The following is a 13,887-nucleotide window of genomic DNA, read 5'->3' on the forward strand; positions in this document are numbered from 1 at the left end:
CGGTCCCCGCGGGAGCCGGCGCGGCAGGGACCGGGCGAGGGTCGACCGCCACCGCAGCCGCCGAGCCAGGGAACGATGTGGGTTTTTGGTTACGGGTCCCTGATCTGGAAGGTGGACTTCCCCTATCAGGACAAGTTGGTCGGATACATCACAGGCTACAACAGGCGCTTCTGGCAGGGAAGCACCGACCACCGCGGGGTCCCCGGCAAGGTGAGGCGCCAACCAGCCCCCCGCCCTTACTGCCCCCGGAGCGCCGCCCCAGCTCCTGGCCCGGCTCTGCTGGACCTGCACCCGCGTGTCGGACGGCTGCCCAGGCGCGCTAGGAGTGAAGCTGTCCGGCCGGCCGGCTCCCTCGGCCACTTGCCCCCACCTCCCCCAAGCCAAGGGCACCCCTCCCGAAGCCCCTGGAGATGCGGGGGGTTAGCTTCTTGAGGAAGCAAGAAACGTGGGCGCAAGCACACTAGCTCCACAAGGCTGACGTGCTCGGAGGGGGCCCAGCTCTTGGCAACCTCTGCCAAAAGAAAAAAAAAAAAAAAAACAGGCGGGAAGATCAATCTTCGTGTCACCACGGAGTTGAAATACCAAAACAACTTGCGCGTTCAACTTTTTATCATTAAGCTTGTTGGCATTTCTGCATTTGGGCAGACTTTCATTGGTTTCAGTTGAAGCGAACATGTTATTTCTGGGGTTTCTTTGTGTCGGTCCAAAGGTTTTCGTTTATGACACCTAAGGTCACAGAAGAAATAGTTTCCAAAATAAGCTCCGGTTATTAAGGAGCTCACTTTGGTCACTTACTTTGGTTGTCAGGTACTGGCAAAGTTAAATGAGTTCCTGGTTTGTTACTTAAGTAACACAGTACCCGTTACTCTGTGCAGCATTATTCTAATGTTTCTTTCTCCATGTTTCTTCTCTAAATTATGAATGAGAGATGTAAGTTCTTTGATCCATTTTTCAGTCATACAAAGACATTCATCCTAATGTAGTAGCAGCTCGCTGTTTATGCAGATTAAGCCTTGTATTGGCTGCAAAGCAACCAAATCCACAAGGAAAACTTAAGTTTTGGGTAACAATTTGGATACCTTAAATATGTTTTAGTTAATCTCCTCTAACTTTTGGAAGTGTACAAAATTTTTTGTTTATTTGTTCTCTCAAGTATTCTGAGAGTTATATGAGCTTGATTACTGTTTTTTGAAAAGAAATTAACATTGGCCCCAGAACAGAATATATAAAATGGTAGAATTTGGCTTTCAGATAGGCAGATGACTTCAAAATAGGGGAGTAACTTAGGGCAGATGCACATTTGTAAGCCACCAGAAACTTCATGGCCAAAATTTCCTCAAGAATATTATAAAACAGGCACTTGGCTGGCTCAGTCGCTAAAGCATGCTGAGTCTTGATTTCCCGGTTTAAATATGAGCCCCACATTGGGTGTAAAGAACAATGTTTAAGACTTTACAGAGTTGGGGATCCCTGGGTGGCGCAGCGGTTTGGCGCCTGCCTTTGGCCTAGGGCGCGATCCTGGAGACCCAGGATCGAATCCCACATCGGGCTCCCGGTGCATGGAGCCTGCTTCTCCGTCTGCCTATGTCTCTGCCTCTCTCTCTCTCTCTCTATCATAAATAAATAAATAAAAAAATTAAAAAAAAAATAGACTTTACAGAGTTAAGGAAAATTAAACTTGTTAGTAAAACTTCTAAGTGCCTTTTGTGTTGTCAGATACAAACACTTAAAACTTCTATTCTTAAGAGAAAATCCTTAACCCAGCCTCCAATTTTAATGACCAAATGTTAAATGATGACAAATGTGGTTTTGCTTTTTGTTTGTTTACTTTGTTTTGAGAGAGAGGGAGCATCTGCACACAAACATTGGTGGGACAAACATTGAGGGTACAGGGGAACAGAGGGAGAGGGAGAGAGAGAATCTTATGCAGGCTCCATGTCCAGCACCAAGCCCAATTAGGGGCTAAATGCTCACCATCGTGAGATCATGAGCTGAAATCAAGAGTCCTATGCCTAACCAACTGAGCCACCCAGGAGCCCCACAAATATGGCTTCAATAGCACATTTTACTACTCTAGTTTCAGTCAAAACGTACGATGCATTTATTATATAGCACATTGAGATATGTACACTGTCAGAAGAGAATGATTAAGTTGTCAGGCCAATGCAGCAGCTCATGATTCTTTAAAAGTAGAAAGGAGCTATAAAAGCCAGTATCTTCTCACTTAAATTTACTAAAATACAGGGCAGGTAAGTTGGGGGACAGGAAGACTGCAATGTCTAGAAGTTTTTAAAGGATCATAGCAAATTAAAAAGGAAGTCTGTGTACCAAATATTTTCTAAGTATACTGTTCTATTTTAAAAAACCCTGGAAAGAACATTATTATTTTACTTAACATTTATTATAACAGATCACCAGCTTTACTGTGATCTGTCTTAACTGTCTATCAAACAAAAATCCAAAAGGCTACATAGATATCCAGCCAATTAGAAGAATGACATGGATGTTTTATAGGACTATGTATGTCTTTTACAGCAACATATGCTCCTAGTAAGTTAGTCACCATATGAATTGTGATATTATTTTTAAAATGTTAGGCTCATCTCCACACCCTGCAATGTGACATTTGTGGGAAAAATACCAAACCTACTTGCTTTATTCAATTATGCTTTCTTTTTAGCTTCATTAAACTTTAATTTCTACCTAAGTTTTATTAAGCATCTCATTTATATATAACAAAACTGGCAACATCTCACTAAATTAAGGATTTATTTAAATGTGAACACTTATTCACAGCACAGAGAATATATTTCAATTTCAAAAAGGAAACATTTTAACATAAGAGATAATCATGAACATTTACTAAATCTCTGTTCTAGATCTAGATCAGAAAAATTATTCTATTCAATGAAAGCACCTATAATGATTCATATTTCATGATATCCTCCAATCCTATTCAGCTTGAAAGACCCCTTCTTTAGTTTCATTCTCCAAAAAAGCTTTCATATGATTTATAAATGTACACTGTTTTTCAATAACATATATTTATTTTAGGGACAAAAAGTTTAAGTTTTAGAAAATATTTCCAAGGGGCACGGGGGTAGCTCAGTCGGTTGAGCATCCGACTCTTGATTTCAGCTCAGGTTATAACCTCAGGATTGTGAGATCGAGCGCTACAGCAGGCTCTGCATGCAGTGGGGAATTTGCTTGAGATTATCTCCCTCTTCTTCTGCCCCTCCCTCTACTTATACATTCTCTCTCTCTAAAATAAATTAATATTTTAAAAATATATATTTCCAAGTAAATTTATCACTATTGCCAAAAGTCCATGTCTTTATCATCTATAAACAGTCACAGAGAGTTCATTTATTTACCCTTAAAATGATTCCTTATGTACTCTGTTCAATCTGTTTCCTGCCACCACCTATAAAGTCCAGGACTTTTCTACCACTCCCCTCTTTCAACAGTTCTTACTGAGCACTTAAATATGTAAGTAGGAGACACCTATGCAAACAGCAATACCTGACAAGTGCCACAAGGGAAGTGAATAAAAGAAAAAATGAGAGTTTAGGAGAAGGAGGTGCTGCAAAGTTGCCTGGGGAGTACACCAAGCCTTTATGAATAGAATGGCAGGAGGATATCCCAGAGATGGAAAAGGAAGGGCAATCCACACTGAGTACTGGCATATCCAAAGACATGAATGTATGTACAAGTTAGAAATAAATCAGTACAGCTTGAGGCGAAAAACGGTAAGAAATGAGGTTTGTGTTAAGTCATGCTGGGGAATTTTTATTTTATCTTGTAGAATATTACAACCCTGAAAAATTCAAAGTACAGGAGTGAGTGGCCCAATTTTTGCATAGTCATTCCAGGGCCAAGTAGAGAACTAGAAGTAAACAAAACAAGAGGTGAGCAGTGACGTCTCTAAGAAAGCAACTGAAGGATACAGAGGAACCAGATACAGAAGAATCAAAAGACAGGGATCCCTGGATGGCTCAGTTTAGTGCCTGCCTTTGGCCCAGGGTGTGATCCTAGAGTCCCAGGATTGAGTCCCGCATCAGGTTCCCTGCATGGAGCCTACTTCTCCCTCTGCCTCTCTCGCGCTCTCTTTCATGAATAAATAAAATCTTTTAAAAAAAAAATAAAAAAGAAGAATCAAAAAACAGCAACCAAGAATTGATGACTGGGCTGGATATAAGGGAGACAAGGAAAAAAGGAGTGCAGAACTTGTCACCTGGACCACTAAAATTTTACTCAAGGGTCTACCTCCTTCCCACTCTAACTTGCATACTATACACTTTACCACTCGGATCTTCCCCACACACTTCTTTTATCACACCAGTCATCTGCTCCTCAAGTGTTACAGTAGCTCCTAATTTCCTATTTCTCCCAAATTTCATTGGCTTATTTTCCTTTGTCCCATAATTTCACATCCATTCTTTGGCTCTTCAAATCTGACCATCTTGTTTCTCCAGTTATCTTTCTGAATCATCTCTGCATTTGGGGACATCTAGTAAAGTCAGACACTTAGCCTGTGTAGTCTTGCCTCTGGGTCCACACTTGTGAATTATGCCTTTTGCCAGAATTTTGTCTTCCTTTCTGACCACCCAAGACTCTAATTCTTACTGTGCTCATACCATTCATCTTGGCCCTAAGTGTTCTCTATTTCACATGTTAAGTTCATATTCCAAAATTATAAGCTTTTAAAGCAAGAATCAAGGTTTTATCTTCTCTACAATATAGGTATTTAATAAATAGCTTCTAATTCACTTTGAAGTTCAAAGTAATATGGTAGGGACACCTGGGAGGCTCAGTGGTCGAGCATCTGCCTTTGGCTCAGGGTTGTGGTCCCAGAGTGCCGGGATCGAGTCCCACATCAGGCTCCCCTCAAGGAGCCTGCTTATCCCTTTGCCTATGTCTCTGCCTCTCTGTGTCTCTAACGAATAAATAAATAAAATCTTAAAAAAAAAAGTAATATGGTAATACCAACAGTATGACCCACATCAATATATGTATCCTCACTGTGGCATTTTCTTAAGTACAAAACAAGTCAAATCTAAAGGCCCAACAACACAAGAATGCTTAAATTAGCTCAGTGATGATACAATATTATGTAACTTCTAAAATGTATAAGACTAACAAGAAAATATAATTAAATAAGAAGCATAATCCAAAATCCCATGTTTTCCATGATTACAAATTGTCTATACAAATAGACAAAGACTAGAGGAAATAGCAGTAAACACAAAATATCTGCATGATTTATGCTATGTGCCAGACAATAGGCAAACAAATGTTAAACCAAAAATGTTACAATGCTTATAATTCAGCATTCTCATTAATGATGCTAACATGTCAATAGATACATACCCTTTGGCACTAAGTTGGAAGTGTACTTTAAAAAAAAAAAAAAAAGGCAGACAGCTCCAGACCTACAGGATCAAAAACTCTGGGACGGTGGCCAAGCAATGTGTTCATCAACCCTCCAGGTAATTTTGATCTACACTAAAAGTTTGAAAACCACCTATTACAGGAAAGCACTCTGGAAGAGCATATTTTGTTCCCTAATAAAACTATAGCAATCTGACCAGGACTTGTATTTATAACTGTGTCTTCCTTTGCCTTTCATTTTAGGTAAGCCTTAGTCACATGTGTGTTTTTTAATATATCAATTTTAAGTGAACATAATATAGCTAATATATACAAATTGAAGGGATCCTTTTAGAAAGGATAGGTGTATTTTCTTAGTTAATTCACTTGAAGATTTATCAGAAAAAATAAGTGCTAAAATAGTGTTCAGTATGAACAAATGAAATTGAAATATTCCATGTCAACAATAAATTGCTAATGTTCGGTTAGTTGATAAACTGATTCAGAAAAATATATATATACTTTTTTTTTTACTTTTTTTAAAACAGCCTGGAAGAGTTGTGACTCTTGTTGAAGATCCTGGGGTATGGTATAATTATTCTTTTCTGTATAGTCTTTAATCATATAAAATGTTGAAATGTTTCTGTTTTAATAATCAATGAAATTTTATCAACACTCATCAGAGACAGTTTGAACACCAGATCTAGAATTCTTCTTTGTATTTGTTGTGTTTCTTTTCAATTGTTGGGAAAAGTTGGAATGCAGACTGCAAGGTAGACAATAACCAAATGGCATGCAGTCACATTTTTCTTTTTTTTTTTTTTTCATTTTTCTTTTCTTACTGAGTTTATTGACTAAGAATTAATGGAGCCAGCCTTCAGACAACCAGACTGTCACTAAGAATCAAATGGAACCCTTAAAACTCTCCTCATATTGCTGGGGGTTTACTATTCTTAGCAGAAATCCCAGTCAGGAATTATTACTTTATTGCCTAATTTTATTACTAGCACAACAGGATTTTAAAGAGGTTTGGAGCACTAGAAAATGTAATTACCTGATAGTCCTTTGTTTCTTAAATACTTTCAATCATTTCATTGACATGTGATACAAACTTTGATATTTTGAAGTTAAAGATTTAACTTTGGAAACAACTGTGATATATAAAAATCAAGCAGCAATCAATAGCAGATGAATAATGGTGAAATAGTGAGATGAAGTGCTTTCATAATTTGCATTAGGAAAAGAATATATAAAAATGGCTTCAGGGTGTCTGGCTAGCCCCCTCGGTACAGCATTCGACTCTTCATCCCAGGATCCTGAGTTCAAGCCCCATGTTAGGAACGGAGCCTACTTTAAAAAAAAAAATTTAAAAAAATAAAAAAAAAAAAGGCTTCAAACTGATAACTGTAACTCTTAAAGTTAATATACTGCTGTTTCTATAGAATGTTAAATTCACTCAGGAAGATACTTAAGCAACCTAAAATTTAATTTTTAAACTTAAAGGTTGTGAATTAACTAGAATATCTACACTACAAACTGTAAGTCCTGCTTATATCATAATTTATTAACACAAAAAAAAACTTTGCAGCCAAAATATATTGTTTTTACTGACACTTTATGAACAAGGAAATCAGCATTTAAAATAATTCTTCATTCTGAATAATTTCCTTGCATACTAGGGTACTTATCATTGTTTAAGTTTTCAAAATTATGTATTTTAGCCAGTGGAACTGAAATAAAAAATATCAGGTGTTCATTTGGTCATTAAAAATAGAGTTAAAAGGTTTTAAATCCATAAACATTTCACTAATAGTAGAAGGGCAGTAGTTTCCAAACTGCTTCATGGAGTACTGTAGCCACTCTGAAGCCTACCTGAGGGGCTAAGTGGATTAAAGTGCTGGGTGCTGGCTGAGAGGGCTTGGATACCCCAACTTGCTTCAGCTAGAGCTGAGCATCACCTAGTTTTTTGTATCAAGTGTGCCCTTGTTTGCAGAAAGGGTTCTGTGTTTTAAAAGCTTGGCAAGAAAATCATCAACTACTTAAGGCCATAGCAAGTTAATTTTATTTGTTCATTTTTTCACTGAAGGAACTTTCAAATATCCTTTGTAAATTACTCCATCCAGAATACAAATGACAACCTGTTTTGTTGAGTTTGTACTTCTGGGTGCACAAGATATTTTCTTAGAGAAGTACATATCTTCACCTATTTTAGCCTTGTAAATACTAAATAATATATTTTCATTTTTCAACAGGGTTGTGTATGGGGTGTTGCTTATAGACTGCCAGTAGGAAAGGAAGAAGAAGTAAAAGCATACCTTGACATCAGAGAGAAAGGAGGCTACAGAACCACAACAGTCCTTTTTTATCCAAAAGATCCCACAACAAAACCATTCAGTGTGTTGCTATATATTGGAGCATGTGATAATCCTAATTACCTTGGTCCTGCACCTCTTGAAGACATTGCTGAACAAATTTTTAATGCAGCTGGTCCAAGTGGAAGAAATACAGAATATCTTTTTGAACTTGCAAATTCTATGAGGAATCTTGTGCCAGAAGATGCAGATGAGCATCTTTTCTCTTTGGAAAAATTAGTAAAGGAACGTTTAGAAGGAAAACAGAACCTCAATTGCTTATAAAGACCTAATCACTGCCTTTTCCAAACAAGCAGAGCTTTTAGTCTTCAGAGAATAGCTTCATGCACACTGGCAATATGATTTGGAAAGACGTTTACTTGAATGTCTTATTTATTTTTAATGTTGTAGTCAAGATATGATCAAAATGTGCAGTTTAATTGCAAGTATCCTGAAACATGTAAATATTTAAAATACTGGGATACAGTTAAAGAAAAAAATCCAAGTTTTAATAATATAATGGTTTCCTAACTATACGATATTGAACACTTGCTCATGAGAAGTGAGTTCTTTAGAAAAATGCAATGAAGGACTCAGTTCAGAGCTTGTTTTTATCAGAGTAAATATAATTCTGTTGTCTCATATCACAGTAGTATTTTGAAGTTGTAGAGAATTAAGCCAAAGTCCAGCAAATATAATAAGGTAATACCTTCAATCTATTTCCTATACAATAATTCTGTAACCATGGTTTAAAATATACAAGCTTAAAATAATGTGTAATTAGAAATATGTGGTAATATAGACAAGATTTCAGCCTCGATTGTGAACTTCCTTGTTCAGGTAGTAAATAAGACTCTTTCCAATTTAAGTCCAAAAGACTGGCATCTTTAATATAAATATGTCCTTACAATTATAATGTACTGTACCTCTCCTTTTTTAAATAAATGCATTTTACTACATGGAAAAAAAACTCATTTGGCTAAAAAAAGCAGAAATTACATTATAAAATCATATTCACTAACAATATAGTATGTCATTCATTCACTTTGTATTAATCTTACACTGAAAATTACAAAAAGAGAGATGGCCTTTCTGATATTACAAATTAACAGAAACACATATAATGAAAGTTTGGTATTTGAAATGACTTTTAGAATTGTAGTTTTTTTTAAAGTGGCATTACCTGATCATTTGCTACACAACTTTTTTTCTTCTTATATCTTATCACCAATATAAAGGTATCCACTTAAGAGTGTTGATGATGCTACTCAAATAGGAAATATACATGTGCATTAACTCATGTAGAATTGACCTTGATTCATTTTTTTAAAGATTTTATTTATTTATTTATTCATAGAGACACAGATAGAGAGAGAGAGAGAGAGAGAGAGAGAGAGAGGCAGAGACAAGGCAGAGGGACAGGCAGAAGGAGAAGCAGGCTCCACGCAGGGAGCCCGATGTGGGACTCAATTCAGAGTCTCCAGGATCACACCCTGGGCTGCAGGCGGCACCAAACCGCTGTGCCACCAGGGCTGCCCGACCTTGATGCTTATCAAGATTATTTCTGATTATAGGTTCCTTCTTTCACAATAGGACAGTCTTTCCAAAATCTTTTAACATAAAAAGAATTTCAGTATCATGTTAAATTTATTATGAAACTTAATAAAAATTCTCCAAACCCTGCATAACTAATAATTAATATAGAAAATGTTCACATTAAATCAAGTCAGCCTACATAGCAGGAAAAGTAGTCCTTTCCATGTTTAATTTATTAACACCTAACTTGGTAATTTACTCAGCTATATAACTACTTTAAATATTTTCCCAACATTTTCCAATTAGTTTTCAGAAAACATCTCACTTGTCCTGTAAAACAAGAAAAGAACTAATAACATTCATTAATGAGTATCCCATAAGGATATGCGCTTTACATATGGAAGTATTTTCTGGGTAACTCCTCTGAGTTTGCTTCCATAGTACCTTGCACAGTTACACACATACTGTAAGTAGTAGGAATCCAGGTGTCTCTTACCCTAAAACACAAGATCTTTCTATGATATATTTAAAAACCCACCCGAATTTCACCATCCTCACCATCCTCACCATCCACCATCTTTTTTTCAGGAGGTAAACTAAAGTAACTGTTTTGTATAATGAAAGAGTAAGTAGCTTGTTACATAAAGATGTTAGAGTTCATTTTGATAGATGTATAGATTCCCACAAATCTAATGAGCCTATTCAAGATTCACATTCTATAGCTCAGAATCATGTAAGTGAATTCAGAAATACAGCCTTTCCTCTTACCAACAAACCTAAGTCCAAAGGAGTTTGTAAGTCCCCAAAATGAATGTTCTACCATTTAATACATAACTGTTATAGAATATAAAGGTCAAGAGATAACTTTGGAATCCCATTTATATGTCTTTTTAGGCTTTCAGTTACAAGTTAGACTAGCAAATATGTGACATATTATATACGGTATACCATCAACATTTATAGGGAGGCCATATTCCAAAGAGCCCAGAAACGGGGATATTTATTTTCACTAGGATGGGGAGAAACATGACTAAAATAGAGAAGTTAAACAATACTGAATTAGAAGCTAAGGTTTAAAGCCTCCCAGCTAGACAGAATCATAGCAGGTACCAAGTTACATAGAGCCTAACTTATTTTTGTTAGCAAAACTGTCTCTTTACTAAAGTCTTTGGATCTCACTTTCAAAACATTTTCTCTCATTCTTCCCTAATCACACACACACAAAACTCAAGACTCTCATTTCTCAGAGTATAACTATTAGTTAAGTTTCAATCTTTAGGAATTCAGAAAAAGTATGAGTGTAAACCCTGCACTGAGAAAAGAAACTTTTTAATATAAATCTCTAATGGAATGGAGTTTTTAAAGTAGGTCTTTCTGTTCCTACTGCAGACCACTATTAAGTTTCCCTTTCTCAGTCCCAGGAAAACATGGTCACTCTTTGATCTACCAAGAACAATAAATACCATCTAGAGGCCACCTCCATAGATTAGAAATTACCAGTTGGGGAAACAGGTTTTTGATGTCAACTCCACATATCTGAAAGTATATGATTGCGACTCATTTCTTTAAGACTGACTTTAAAAGTTTAGCTATTGTCTATAGGATATGCATTTCATCTTAAAAAGGATTTTTTCATTTTCTATTAAAGTTTCTACCTAAAATATGTACTATTTTACATTTTGAAGGTGCTCATTTAATTTTAACATATATAAATCATATAACACCTGATGTAATAATAAATATTATCTACTATTACTTTATATATTTAGAGTACCATGGGTTTAGCATCTCTTTGAGATTCATAATGACTTCAATCATGCCTATAATTTAAGAACAATATCTAGTCTATTAGAAATTTTTCAAACATTTTATAGTCAGCCCTGGCAGCGCAGCAGTTTAGTGCCGCCTGCAGCCTGGGGTGTGATCCTGGAGACCTGGGATCGAGTCCCATGTCAGGCTCTCTGCATGGAGCCTGCTTATCTCTCTCTCTCTCTCTCTCTCTCTCTCTCTCTCTCCCTCTGTGTGTGTGTGTGTTTCATGAATAAATAAAATCTTTAAATAAAAAACATTTTATAGTCAACATTTCCTTCCATTAGATTTCTCTTTCCATGGATACATAGATTTTAAATTATAACTTTGGAACAGTTGTGAATTTCACTGCATCATACTCCTATAATTTACCATCCCTCATTCTTTTAAAGACAGTAATATGATGGGTACACCTAAAATTCCCTCTCATCACATCATGTTAAAATCTACATATCAAATATTCCAATTATACTTCTCTTTTCTCACCAAAAATACTGCAACTATATTTTCTATGTATTTATTCAACTCTTAACATCTGTTTTTATGCATTTCTAAAGCCTTAAATTTTTTATTTTTTTATTCTATTTTTTTTTAAGATTTTATTTATTTATTCATGAGAGACACACAGAGAGAACGAGGCAGAGACACACACCGAGGGAGAAGCAGGCTCCATGCAGGGACCCCGCCGCGGGACTCGATCCCGGGTCTCCAGGATCATGCCCTGGGCTGGAGGCGGCGCTAAACCGCTGAGCCACCCAGGCTGCCATAAAGCCTTAAAATTTTTAAATTCACCCTAAGCATATATTAAAAATGCAAAGATTAGTGGGATGATTTTTTAATCTGTGGCTACTTGTAAAGAATTTTAACTCGAGACTTCTAAAATTATTCTTCTGTATTTCAAGTTTATATGATAAAAATAAGCCTTACTGAATTTCATGATATTTTCCTTCTTAAGGTTCATTTTTCCTTTCTAAAATATTATATATTCAGCACTAATCTCTTGGTGGTTTCATTTAATTGTACCGAACCTCCCTGTCTTTATACAAAGTTTGACGACACATATCCATACATTATAAAACTGGAAAAACCACCACTTAACCCTATAATATTTTATTCCTCCAACTTTACTATCCTTCACAGAATTTTTTAACTACAATGTTCTACTTCCTTATCAACTCCTCTTAATGCTCCTCCAGTCTGCTTTTGCTCTTGCTGTACTCACAGAATCAGTGCAGTCTTCAGTCTCCAATGACCCCTTCCTGATTTAACCCAAAGATCTAGTTCATTCTTTACAACTCTGATTCAGCAGACATTCGTAAGCAAGCATCTCATTTCACTAAGGCCAAAAAAGTAGAACATTTCATTGTACTTATATCTTAGATTATTGTTATCAGATACGCAAACTCACCAAACCCTAGGTTTCAATTACCATCTTTATTCAGAAAACTTCTAATCTTTCTCAATTTCTTTATGACTCTATGTCTTATATGTAAGGGAGCCCCAATTGAACTACCCAAGCACCTGAAACTTAGCATACGAAAAACAGAATTCATCTCTTTTCCCAAGGGAGAAAAATTTTGTCCATTACCTCCTTGCACATGACACACATTAAATTTTGAACAATTGTTAGAAAATACAACAAACAGGTTTAAAATACTCATCAATTTATAAGCTTTTGGAGAAAATGAATGATTTTCACAATATACATAAAATTTTAGCCTTTATTTTACTAAAAACTTTGTATAACATTTCTTAACAAATCAAAGCAAAATTAGCAGGGAAGCCCTGGAGCCTACATGTGATGTGGTCTGAGTTATTACACAATGGTAAGACCTATCTTTTAAGTATGAGCTGGAAGATTTCTCAGCTAACATAGGAACCCTATAATATAGCAAGAGTAAGTTTCTCCTTACCTCCAATCTCTTTTCTTCTTTCTAAAACATTCTATACTCTGCAATGAGAATTATATTTCTAAAATATGGAACTAATCTAGTCAATAATCAAAATGTCTCCCACAGCATACTAAATAAACTTCAAATTCCTTAATCTGATATTCAACTATTTATAATATGGTATCAGCATATGTGTCACATTTTGCTTCCCACTAATGTATCCCACCCCATGTTCCACTCACCCCATCCTCCTCATCCATGAAGACCCAGGAAAAGGAGGGAGGGTGCTTGGGTGGCTCAGTCAGTTGATCATGATCCTTTGGCTTGGGTCATGATCCCAGGGTCCTGGGATCAAGCCCCACATCGGGCTTCTGACGCAATGGAGAGCCTGCTTTTCCTCTTCCTCTGTCCCTCCCCCTGCTGGTGCATTTGTTCACTCTCTCTTTCTCTCACTCAAATAAATAAATTAGTCTTAAAAAAAAAAAAAGATACAGCAAAAATGAGGGTCGTGTTATGTCAAACAATAACTCTGCATTAAGACTATCAAGATAAAAAAGATAGGTCCCAGCTACCAAGAACCATGTTTGGTGAAAGGACATACAACCAAGCAAACCAATGTTATTTAGCATAAAAACTGTGACATAAAATAAAAACAGGATACAGAATAACAAACTATTAATTCAAACTCATTAGATCAAAGCCTCATAGAAAAAATAAATAGCTGTTCATGGATCAAAGAATAATTAACCTTATGTAGCAAATATTATATACACCAAAATCTATTCTGTTAATACATATATTAACCCCCATTTTCTTAGATGATGAAAATGAGAGACAAAAAGAATTTAAGCTAAAACTTAATAACAATAACTATCATTTATTGAATACTTAGAACAAGGACACAGCCTGGGTGGTTCAGCAGCTGGGAG

The 13,887-nt window shown here is 36.2% G+C and overlaps 2 protein-coding genes across 6 annotated transcripts in view; one reads left to right on the forward strand and one right to left on the reverse strand.

The window, feature by feature from the left end:
- The window catches only part of ASB3 (ankyrin repeat and SOCS box containing 3), a 104,286-nt gene that overhangs the window by 79,661 nt on the left and 10,738 nt on the right, over positions 1–13,887 (reverse strand). The gene's annotated exons all lie outside the window — the stretch shown is intronic.
- On the forward strand, positions 74–8,745 carry CHAC2 (ChaC glutathione specific gamma-glutamylcyclotransferase 2). 2 transcript variants are annotated; one of them, XM_077915387.1, is made up of 3 exons: positions 74–210; positions 5,919–5,954; positions 7,623–8,745. In XM_077915387.1, the coding sequence occupies exons 1-3, from the start codon at positions 76–78 to the stop codon at positions 8,004–8,006; spliced, it is 555 nt and encodes a 184-aa protein (XP_077771513.1). In that variant the 5' UTR covers positions 74–75; the 3' UTR covers positions 8,007–8,745. The 2 variants fall into 2 exon arrangements, with proteins under 2 accessions (XP_077771513.1, XP_077771514.1); XM_077915388.1 differs by lacking the exon at positions 5,919–5,954.

Source organism: Canis aureus, chromosome 11 (genome assembly GCF_053574225.1).
Source record: "Canis aureus isolate CA01 chromosome 11, VMU_Caureus_v.1.0, whole genome shotgun sequence".
Taxonomy (NCBI): Eukaryota; Metazoa; Chordata; class Mammalia; order Carnivora; family Canidae; genus Canis; species Canis aureus.